This window comes from Helicoverpa armigera, chromosome 15 (assembly GCF_030705265.1).
Source record: "Helicoverpa armigera isolate CAAS_96S chromosome 15, ASM3070526v1, whole genome shotgun sequence".
Classification (NCBI taxonomy): domain Eukaryota; kingdom Metazoa; phylum Arthropoda; class Insecta; order Lepidoptera; family Noctuidae; genus Helicoverpa; species Helicoverpa armigera.
Genome location: NC_087134.1, coordinates 170,964 through 183,494, shown reverse-complemented (window position 1 = coordinate 183,494; position 12,531 = coordinate 170,964). Strand labels below are relative to the sequence as shown.

Here is a 12,531-nt window from a genome sequence, read left to right as displayed (position 1 = left end):
AGAGATTGTTAAATACCCGTCTAGTATAAACATCAGTAACACCGGCACTAGATTAACGGTAGCTATGGATCTAAACTTGTAACATTTGGCAAGGTGCCGTGACATGAACTCGGTGTCGCTTCTCCAACACGCTATAGTCTACAGCTCTTATAAAATATTAATCATACGATATTTACCATCTTAAACAGCTGGTATCTTTTATTTTACACAACATTAGGTTACTGGTTTTAGATTATTGCGTAGTTATCGCAAGTAGTATGCAAGGCCCAATTACCGAAGATCCCCCGATAGATAAGTAGGTAGGTAAATAAAATATGAAAGATTTAAGTATATAAAAGTAAAACAGCACTCAGTTGCGCGCGGTCCGGGAACAAAGAGTGGAGAACAATGCGCTGTAGCGCTGCTCGCTGATCAGCGCAGGGTGGCGGCACTCGTAAATTATATTCAAGGCATGGTTCATCGAGTGGCAGACAATAGGCGACACGCCGTGATAGCGACACACGACACTTTGATCTGGCGCGCATTTCAATATCAAACAAACATAGGTACCAGGAAATGCTGAAATAACACGAGCTCACTCCAGATGATATTATTAGAAACTGACCTAAACCAGAAGCGATCATAGCGACTCTACTCTCTATGAATATTATATTCAACGTTCAATCTACAGTCAATGCAATGATTACAAGGCATTGCGATTCAAAAAAACTGTAGCACCTCAGCACAAGTAACAGAATTAACGACGGTACACTAAAGCACAGATGACTAAATAGTTACTACTGCAGTAAAAAGATAAACACTCCCGAGTCTAAGATAAGAAAACAGATGAGATTAAGAACAGGGAACACAACCTTACAAGCGAAAAGGCAAAAAGTCATAATAAATGATGAAGTGCAGTTAACTAGAGGAGAAACCGTGAGAATGTTTCTTTACAGAAAAAGAACTTTGTCAATAGCATTGAGTATGGCGACATTATCGCAGATATCACCAGGTCATTATGACTGTCGCGAATTAATAAGTATCTGCAAACATTGATTCATAGCTATGTAAGTCGCGTCACCCCTCTGAGCTATGCAGCATTGTACAGGATGCCCTCCAGCCAACATGACCTCATTACCGATACACCCTCGTCCCTTGAGCTCTATCACTTGTCATACTAGAGGGATCAGCAGTAAAATATATCTATGATGCGTAATTTGAATATACATTTGCATAAGATCTGTTTATTAAAATGCTCGAGTACATATTTAACTGCAGTATGAATCAAGTGCATTCAACTTTTGATTACGTGTTATTGTAAGATGCACAGGCGTTAATAACAAGAAGTGAATTAAATAAACTCATCATCTTTATTCTAAATAATAATTGAAGAAGAACAGAAAGTCGAAGTGGTTCCTTCGTTCGAACACAAAGAAAATTCTATTGTAATAAATTCTATTTTAATAGTTGGTAGCCCACATGCGGTGAGATAAGTGAATACAATACCGAGCAGAGTCGACCCGTGTCCCTGCCAATGTTCACTGCTATTAAAATTATTATTCACGAAGGTAAAACCATATTGCTAAACCAGTATAGAGATGAACGAGAACTGGTAAAACAATAGTAGGTAAGTTAATATCGTAACTCGTAACTCAGTTTAAGAAAACTGAAATATGCTGGGCATAGCTTAGGAAAACGAAGGAATATAAATTGTTCGACCACCATAAAAGAAAATCGTAAAAGGCAGATTGAAAACCAAGATGGGCTTTAGCTACTGAAGACGCTAAATGCGCTCTACGCTCGGAAGACAAAAGTTAAATATTTAGAGGGTAAATCAAAATAAACTCTTTTGCAAAAAAAACGGGCACCTATGCGAAATCTTAGTTTTAAGGACTTTACGTGTATTTCAATGGGTTTTAATGATTGTAGTATGTTTCTAGCATCAAAAGAGTTAGCCGAGCATGCGTGAGAGTGTATTCTAAATTTGAATATTGTACAATTGCTAAGAAATTGGTTAAACCTTGTTTTGGACTAATTGCTGGCAGAAGGTGCGTCGGTGTTTTGAAAAGTTTTTTAAGTGATTTTCAGGAAAATGATAATGCAGTTTTAATTAATGATTAATGTACTTTTTCGTTAGATCAAAACATTTTTGAAAAACTATGCGTATTTAATAAAATTTTCACCTGCTCTAAATGGGCTATACTGATGGTTGATGCAATGTTAAGAGTTTCGGTATTTTAGTGTAAAGCGTTCTATTGTTTAGATATTGTACCCACGTGTTTTAAAATATCGCTTTTTCATAAATAAACACTATTAAGAAGAGTATCAGTACCTTTGGCTGCGACAAAACCAACTTAAAGTAAGCAGTGCCAATCACAACTCGTCTCCTATCGGACTTAGACATTTAAAGAATACCAAATTTTGTGATAAATGTTAAAATTAACCACATGAAAAATGATGAGGACGGTTAAAGCTATCTAAAAAGTCAAATTATTGCCTCGTTGAAGCTCTCGATAACTCCATAGGTATCGGGTTACTAAACGACGACTTAGCTGAAAGGGAGTCAAGAATTCAAAATTATTGGCCAAACGTATGTTTCTTAAGAAATGAGCAGATAGCCAATTAATGTTATGATTTAAGCAGGACAGTGCTGCAGATGCTAGAAAATCTCGGTATAGGCAAGTTTATTTAACAAAATGTCCGTGGGATGAAAACACGCTATTTGAACGCTCAGACTCATTGATCTTCAGAGGTCTACGGAGTTTCCCAAGAGACGAGGTTGTTTAAAAATCAGTGATTACGAGACCTTAAGACCTCGTGCTCACAGTCTCTGCGCTATTTTCTGTATTTTGTAGAATTTCAAGACTTTTAAAAATGGCAAAGTCCAATAGGAGACGAGTTGTGATTGGCACTGCCTACTTTAAATTGGTTTTATCGCAGCTCAAAGTACTGATACTCTTCCTAATAGTGTGTATTTATGAAAAAGCGATATTTTAAAACACGTGGGTACAATATCTAAACAATAGAACGCTTTACACTAAAATACCGAAACTCTTAACATTGCCATCAATCATCAATACAGCCCATTTAGAGCAGGTGAAAATTTTATCAAATACGCATAGTTTTTCAAAAATGTTTTGATCTAACAAAAAAGTACATTAATCATTAATTAAAACTGCATCATCATTTTCCTGCAAGTCACTTCAAAAACTTTTCAAAACACCGACGAACTTTCTGCCAGCAATTAGTCCAAAACAAGGTTTAACCAATTTCTCAGCTATTGTACAAAATTCAAATTTAGAATACACTCTCATGCATGCTCGGCTAACTCTTTTGATGCTAGAAACATACTACAATCATTAACACCCTTTGAAATACACGTAAAGTCCGTAAAACTAAGATTTCGATAGGTGCCCGTTTTTTTTGCAAAAGAGTGTAGTTGATTTGTCACTTTCTATATAAATGGGGGTCCATAAATCCTTAAAACTATGATAAGTAAATAATACGCCTATCTAGGCCTTGTAGAATTTGTGGAATGAATCTTTGTATTATTTAATAAACGTATTTTAAGTTAAGTATGTAGGGATCAGCAGTTTCCCTCTCGAAAAAGGTAACTAGTGTACAATTGCCAGCACATAGTGATCTTTGGCCTTATGATCACAGATTGCCGCATCAAACAGTAAGTCATGAATACTACAGCTGAAATCATCTCCACTTCAGTGCCAGGTTTGAAATTTAATATTTATTTGGCATGTTGTGCACTTGGTCCGGCGTCATCAGTCATCCGCAACTATTATAAACATATTATAATTTGTAACATCATCAATTAACAGTATAAAACTAAATTACGTGAGTGTATTTGAACGGAGATCAGTATGAAGAAAATTGGTTTCTGGTAACAATGGATTTGAAGAGATTGCACGTGTAAAACACAATAATAGACAAATGTCAGCAAATCACTTTCGTTGCTGAAGAATATGAAAATGCTTTTTAACAAAAGTTTGATGTAACCGCTTTATCTCACTTGAGTTCTAAACTTTGTTGTGGCTTGAGAGACAACTTGCGATTTCTCTGGAGAGCCTCGAGATAGAGAGTAGCCGGGTCAACCACGAGCTTTTGATCACATTCACTTTAAATTGAGGCTTCTCAAACTCATTACAATATGGAAGGTTATGTATTATTCAAAGCAATGCCTGCATGTTTTCAAGACCGATTTTTTTATTTGGTATCATTTAACTCATGCAAGCATGATTTTACTTTTTTTTTATCTCTGAATATTAAACCTCAAAGAGTTTTTTCTAACATAATGTTTAAAAGTCGTGGTGGCCTAGTGGGCAAAGAACCAACCTCTCGAGTATGAGGGCGCGGGTTCGAATCCAGGTCAGGCAAGTACCAATGCAACTTTTCTAAGTTTGTATGTACTTTCTAAGTATATCTTAGACACCAATGGCTGATAAAAAGGTGAAGGAAAACATCTTGAGGAAACCTGGACTATATAGTCTGAAATCACCAACCCGCATTGAGCAAGCGTGGTGATTAATGCTCAATCCTTCTCCGTGTGAGAGGAGGCCTGTGCCCAGCAGTGGGACGATAAATAGGCTGTAACTACTAACTACTACTACTAATGTTTTCTACATTAGTTAGCAGTAAAAAATAAAATGAACCTTAAAAACTTGTCAGCTGAACACCTCCAGTTCAGTTAGTGTTGGGCAGATAAAGCTGAATGTGAAGAATGCATCACGTATTTCCATCGCGTATTTATCGAGTAAACCCTCCTGTGATTACCCACTCAAACTAGGAAACATGATAATAGTGAGCATTGCCAACAATTGAATTGGCGTCGACTCGCCCCCAACGCTCGGTGCACCGCACGAACACAAAGCGAGCCCAACAGCCGCCTGTGGGGGCGCTGGCCACTGCACCAGGACGCTACTCTTTACTATACTATGACCTTTTCATTTTAAGAGAAAGCTTCAGAAATACAAAATACACTACTACAGCATAGCACAGCATTAGCTACCTTACATTTTTAACGTTACTTTAAGTACCCACAGTATTGTAACACAAAGTCGGATCCTCGACACAAGCACCAGGGGAGATCGGTACATGTTGCTCTCACTCACGAGCTCTCGTCAAGCCGACTCCTCGGTTCAAGAGGGACTCCCCACAAGAACTAAGCAACCTCCACAGGGTATGCAGCGCTCTCACATACGAGGTAGGGTGAAGAGGATGCATTTGCAAATTGTACTGCTATTATTTTTGTCAAAAGCAAGCAAACCTTCGTTGAGCAAAGTGCATATTTAAATGTGGAAGTGGAATGAAATTAATTATAATTTAGAATTAATTATGATTATTCAGAATGCGAAACTTCAATAATATATGTAATTATATATTCGCCGCGTATCAGGAACGAGTTATTCCCAATTTGTCATTAGTACCGATTGGTCACCAACTATTTTTTCCATACACCAAATCCCAATTGGTCATTCGAGCAAAATAAATAATTAAATATTTAAATTTTGAGTTCCGATTCGTCCCCCGCATAAAATTTCACGTATCAGAGTACCGTCAGAAATAAAAGTGTTAGAAGAAATTTTAAATGAAAAACTTCGATGTAGGTAAAGGTATAGCTCTCATATAAATATAATAAAATTTACATTAAAACACAGGTGAAGACAACATGGGCATTTTATAAACCCGAAAATGTGACTCGATACTTTTTGTGCCGGTAACAAAAGTACCAGGGGCCCATAACTAGCAAAGAGATTGTATACATAAAAATGATGAATGATGGTGTAAATTGGTATGTTTATCTACAATTAGAAAAAAAACGTAAAATCCTGACACTCTTGACTGCTATACTCCTGTAAGTTATGCGGTCCTAGTACACGGTGGGCAGTTCCATGGACACTCGTTGATTGGTATATTACTCATCTGATTTATGCGATCCTGGTATTTTGGTTTTGACCGTGCGGTGTGTGACGCCGTTGAAATCGCGATTTTATTAATAGCGTCTTGCCATATTCGAAAAAAACATAACCAAAATAAATAAAAAAAAACATATTACAATATTGTAAAGCTTATCTTGTTGACAGTACTTTTTACAAAATAAAGTACGGATGACCAATTGGGACTAAGCAAAATAAAATATTTTATTGAATGACCAACTGGGACACGTTTTTTATGGATGCCAAATCACTAAAATGACGAATCGGGCATAACTCTCAGGAACCTTGGTTGTAGCTTGTTTTTTGTCGCACGAGTAAATATTGTTAACTACCTGACCAGTTGCCTCGTCAAAACGTGTTTCATTAACTTATTCAAATGTATTTATTTATGCCATCGGTTTTAGTCGACTTGTTACTGTTAAACTGTTAACATGTGGTTAACAGTTTCATTCATTCATTATTCGTTAACAATTTATCAATTGTATTGTTTCGATTCGAACTATTTTAATGGATTACTTGGTACTTTACGAGTAAAGGCTGGAGTTTTTGCGTAATGTGCATTGTACAGTTAGGTCGGAAACTGGTCGGCAGTGAGCGCGTCATAATACGGTATCTCTATACAAGACCGGCGCGGCACGCTCTGCTCACAACCAAGGCTTTACGAATCACAATTCTATAGTAGGGATTGTCAACCATGTTTCCCGTCGCAATAAAAAAACAACATGGACCAATAACATATTGTATTTCATATTCCTGTCATTCTTATAACATCAGATGCTTTCTGAAATATATATCGAAAACGATTTCATCATGTAACGTATCTTGAATTAACTGAAGCGAATTTATCTTGAATTCTCTGCTCCATCTGACACAAAGCGAATGCTGTGGGAACCCCTCAATAAGTGCAATCACGGTATTCACTCACATAATATAATACTCGGCTCTATTGCGAATGTTATTGATTTTATCCATATGTCCCTGGGCTGCGAATTCTCCTCCTACCACAAACATTGTTGAAAATAAGGGCTACCAAACAGGAGTCAACTCAGTATCAGAAATTAATATCAAATGGGAATTTTTTAAACCGTTTTTGAAACTGCTCTTGTTAATGAGTTAAAAGTTGTGCCAGTCTTTGTTTGCGGAAAAAGAATTATTATGCACTGTAATGATCTGTTGCAAACACTATTCGCTCAGGATTCAGTGCCAATAAGGCAGCATAATTGAAACCAACCTTTTTGAAAATATCTTTTATATACATTCCTATTCAATGGTGTATTGAATGTCATATGATCTAAAAGATTCAAAGACGAGTTAGATTTGGTTCAAAGTTTCAGCAACTTTGTAACTGTGAAGAGACAGCTACCTAACTTTATATTCAGTAAAAGCAAACTTATCAAATCAGGTTTATACAAAGTTGTTTAGAATGTCTTCAATAAACACATTACCTTACCAATACACTCGGCCATATGAACTAACTGTGCACACTAAATCCTCATAAAGTTTGCGAAGCTTCGCATAGAAACAGCACACAGCTCGTTTCATAACAATTTGTCACTTTGTTTTCACAACTTAATTGAAAACCCTCATTTGTTTTATGTACTAAGACAAGACACTTATGCGTGGAACTACTTTATTATCTAAGCTTGTAATTACCTAATCCATATTGAAGTCAGTCCCATGAAACAATATAAATAGGTCTAGCAGAATTTGTCCAAAACATTGTGGAGAAGCATAAAGCTCGTTGACAGGCGAAAGCTTCACTGCGAGAGTAGAATGAGTTCGGAAACAAACAAAAAGCAATGTGGACAACATGAGCGATCAGCCTAGAGCAACTAGTTGGTTAACAGGTTTGGTGGGTCGTTAGCCTCGCATTGTGCCGGGGACGAGGACCTGCCAGCTTCTCGCATCAGGACTGGATATACCAAACTATATTTATTTTTTGTCAGTGAAACACTGAAATATTTCTCAGTCAAAGCCATGATTCGCGAGATAGTTACATGCGAGCTTAGTGCTTAAGTCTTGATCTTGGAGCGCGCAGGCGTACCACATACCGCTCGTTACATTTTAATACAATTTATTAAGTGTGATGCGCTTAAGTTTATTGAGCTAGCGGTGACCTGGTGCCCTATTGACCGTCGGGTCCTTCGCTCCAATTTTTCCGACATCCCCGAAAAATAGCTTGAAATACGCAGAATTAGCGAATGTCAGACAGAACACCTTCATGTGACCTAGAAGTTCACACAGAAGAGCAATATAAACGCGTAGTGAGTATTATAAAAAAGTTACTAAGTACACACGCCCACATGATTCGAAGTAATTACAAATCAGTTTTATTGAAGAACAAGCCCGACATCATCAACTCGTTATTGCTTCACGGCTATGACATCTGATTTGTTTCAGTTGACCAGTTCGCTTGCGTCTTAACTAAAGTTAGGTCTACCTTAAGTACATGCAACGTCAGAGTGGGTTCTTCTTAATGCGTAACGGTATAACGCGCTGCCGATTGCAAATATTAAATTATTAAATTTACATGAACTACAAACATCCAAAAGTGCTGCCAAAAATCAAATTGCCAGCGCTCACTTGTGTACAAATAGCACGTAAACGAACTCAAGTGGGAGGAGGAGCATTAGCGAAGCTACGCGAGATTATTAATGCCAGCAGACAACAAAAGGTGGTACAAATTGCATTGTCAGCACCCCCAGGGTCCTTGCCCCAAGTCTAGACGCGGAATTAGGCGGAGTGCACCGGCGTGAACCGGGGCCGGGCACACTGCAAGCGCAGTAGTCGGTCAACAACCGGCGCGTCAGGCCCCGGTCGATAAAGGGCCCCGAGCGTACCCGAGCGCCAATCCCCTTACACCACGAATTTCTGCAACTCGACATGCACTTCGACAAACGTGTGTCTATGCAAACGTGTTCCTCAATACTGTAAATCATAAAACTTTATTAGCTCTACTGTTTCCACTTGGGACATGCTTCAATTCTTAAAGCAATTTTTTGTTTGAAGCAATCGTTCATACAAAATAGAAACGCAGACCTATATAATTTTTAACAATAATGAAAATTTATTGTTACTTCAGACTATTTTTAAAAGATTTCGAAAACACACATAGACTAAAATTCTTAAACGTTATCCAAAAGTAGTTTCATAAAACTTAAGTTTGCTTTCCATATTAAATTCCAAATGAATTGTAGGAAAATATAGTCTATTAATTGAAGCCATAATAATTTTGTTGAATGTTTCACCTAGCGCATAACAATTTCACGACGAGGAGAAGGGGGAAACGCTGAAAGTTCCCTAATGAAGGGACTGTGACCGGTAGCACAAAGAACCTTCTACTATTTTGTAAAATGGTAAGGATAATTTTTTTTTTTTTAACATAAGTGGGCAAAAATTATCTTCATGTTACCCTTACATACGACCAGGCAATTCTATGAACACTTCAATCTAATACATCATCGCATCACTGGCCTCTCAGGAGTACATAAATCATCACCATACATTGGCAGTCTACCGTCACATCAGCTTATGTTTGTACCTCTCGACAACGCTCACAACTGCTTCAATAACACTACGCCAAAGATATAACGCCAACATGTATACTCTGTATGAGAGGAAAAGGAAAAGAGGACGCTCGCTGTACCGATACGACTCTAGAAGCGGGACCAACTATCACGTTCCTCATCATCAAGAAATCAAAATCATTAATGAATGAATGATGAAAAAGTTGAGAAACGATAAGGGTCAATTCCCACTGAAAGAGCAGCGGCCGGCAGCGGCCGTAATTGCAAGGGATTGAGCGCGAGCGCGGCGCCGCACCGCGCCGCGCTCTTACATTTTCCGTGCTCTTACGGCCGCTGCCGGCCGCTGCTCTTTCAGTGGGAATTGACCCTAATGAAAAAGGCATATTGATCATGACAAGTCTATTTGATAACTTCGGTAACTGACTGGTTCTCATAGTCCATATTTAGTCTGAAAGCTTGGTAAACGTAAGCATTGTTTATAATCACTGCTCATAATTTTTAATGTAAAGGCAGTATAATAATAATAGTGTAGTGAGATAAGGGGCGCGTTCGACTTACACTTATCACGGTTTACCCGCAAGCTACGTCGCGATCCATACATTACACGCAGTTTTGCGAGTAATATACCACTATTAGTGTATTATTGTAACTTGGCTCAATCATTTCTGTATGTCTCGTCTCTTGAACCTTGGAATAATCAAAGTTCAAGAGAGCTTAACAAACAATCCAACTATGCACATTAAAAATAGCAGTAAACTGCATTTTATCAGGTCCTGAATCTGATAAGTAAATAAATAAACATTGGGAGTAGGCAAGCATGGGGCAGAAAGCTTTCGCCCATTTTAGAAGAACAGACCAAAATCATTTGATAAAATCCAAGCATTGCTTGCAGTAAGATGGGTACTGGGTATTTTAATTATTATTGTACACCTAGCTTTCCTAACTTTAACACTGTTTTAAATGTAAACAATATACTAGCAAATAGAACTTGTTGAGTCGTTGATAGCAAGTGCAGCTAAAGTGAGTAAAGTACAATTTAATTTGTACCGCTATAAAATCCGTAAAAGTAGTTTTATTTAAATGTCTAATATTCGCGTAAGTGTCAGAAATCAATAATTTGTGTTTTGTTATTTATGTGAAGCATTTTTATCATAATGTCTGCTGTTTTTTTTCTAAAGTAGACCAATCTCAAACCTACTAATGATATATATCTCCTGTCATTTCACACATTAGGATGTTAAATGGCAGCTGAGACCTACAGTTAAATGTGCCCTCCAAATATTCACAGTAATTGGTAGAAACTAAGAAAAGTCGCAATGATATTTGCCTGACCTGGAATTTAATCCACACACTCATACTTAAGAGGTTGGCTCCTTACCCATTAGGCCACTGCAATGCTTAATATCTTAACCACAGCCACAAACGATTTCTTTTATCAATCAAGAAACAAGAACAGGTTTAAAGAAATGATGTATGATAATTATCTGAATAGCCTTTCCCAACTGTGTTAGGTTCAGCTTCTAGTCTAACTGTAGCTGAGAACCAAACTTTTGACTACCTTTAACAATGGAACAATATGGTCACCCATCCGTGAACTGACCAAGCAAAAGCAGTGCTTAACCTTATGATTGATTGATCCATGCTGGTGTTACTTAGCTACAAGTTCCTCAACCGAAAAGTGATGTATGATATTACAAGTAATTGAACGTTATGGCTTTTACGCATGTTTGACTATGATAGTAGTGATAACCTCTTTAGTGTAGACCTTGAACTGCCGTGGTCCAACAGACAGGTGAATACATTTACATAACATTACAGATTTATGCAACTGTATGAACTTGATAGATTTGCACAACAGTTTTGATAACTAGAGTCAGCAGAATAAAGACCTGATTTGTAGATTCTAGTTATAGTAGTTATTGAGCTTTAGTAGTATGGGGAACCCACAGAACTTAGTATTTACTGCAAGAGCTTATTTCTTTAGTGTTATATTAATAAAAAATAAGGCTTTGTTAGAAAGTTACAAAAAATTAATTTATCAGTAGTAGAAAAAAGTAAAACATAAATTCCTTTGTTATACAATGTGATTTATAACACAATTGAAAGTTGTAGCCTCTATGTATACTTAGTTGTAGAATAACCAAGATCAATATTAGTGGGATCAGTATAGAATAAACTAGGAAGAAAAACTTCAATCATTATTTGTCTCTTACCATATTGAAATTGAAATAAACCACGAAGAACTAGTAAATATAAGTATTGTATTGCTTTCCAGTATTTGTAACAGATTACATATTAACTAAATAAAAGAATGCCACAAACAAGTAGTCATGAACATGTATATACATATTTTTGTCTGCCATTTTAGAGGAGGAGACCTTGTAAACTCTATCATGGATTTGTCGCCTGAGACAAAGAATAACGACTTTTACGTGTTGCTCGATGCATTTTAACCTATTTCTACAAAAACCACTTCTTCAGCTATCTTTCATTCCTAGCATGTTGTTACAAAATACACGATCAGCTGATTTCTTTGTTTGACTACTGCAACGATAGTCACCGCACTACAAGCTGTTATGACACGTCAGACGCCTTAAATGTAATATTTTACTAAACAAAACTCTTGTCAATAAGTTGAGCATTGCTTTAAAATGTTTTGACGAGTAGTTTTGCGATCTACAAATCCATAAACAAACCTTGAAAGTTCTTACCTTTGTAATGGACTCGTAGATTATTTTGCGACAACCCGATGTAGCTGAATTTGTCTTTAGTACTCCATGATCTTGGTAATGGGGTTTCCTCTTCGTTCACATTTGGATATAGCAATTTTAAACGATCTACAGTATCACTTTGCACTTGATTTTGGGAATCCATCATTCCCCGTCCACTACCCATCGCAGCCATTTCTAATTTCCGTAATTTCATGTCATGTCAGTGACGTCACGAAACGATAGTCTTTTTAAAGCTTTCGAAAGATGGCAGCACAAGACCCAAATATCATGTGCAATAAGATTTGTACGGTTATCGCTATTTACGGTTTAGTTTATGGTTATAATGCAATTTAATATTATAAATGC

At 37.1% G+C, this 12,531-nt stretch overlaps 1 protein-coding gene across 5 annotated transcripts in view; it reads right to left on the bottom strand.

Moving 5' to 3' along the window:
* Window positions 1–12,407, bottom strand: part of Ranbpm (Ran-binding protein M) — a 37,023-nt gene extending 24,616 nt beyond the window's left edge. For 2 of the 5 annotated variants that reach the window (XM_049845411.2, XM_049845412.2), the window contains exon 1: window positions 12,166–12,407. In XM_049845411.2, coding sequence (XP_049701368.1) covers window positions 12,166–12,379 — 214 coding nt within the window. In that variant the 5' untranslated portion in view covers window positions 12,380–12,407. The remainder of the gene's footprint in view (window positions 1–12,165) is intronic. The other 3 variants (XM_049845413.2, XM_049845415.2, XM_049845414.2) reach the window with 2 other exon arrangements.
* Between the last annotated feature and the right edge of the window lie 124 nt (window positions 12,408–12,531).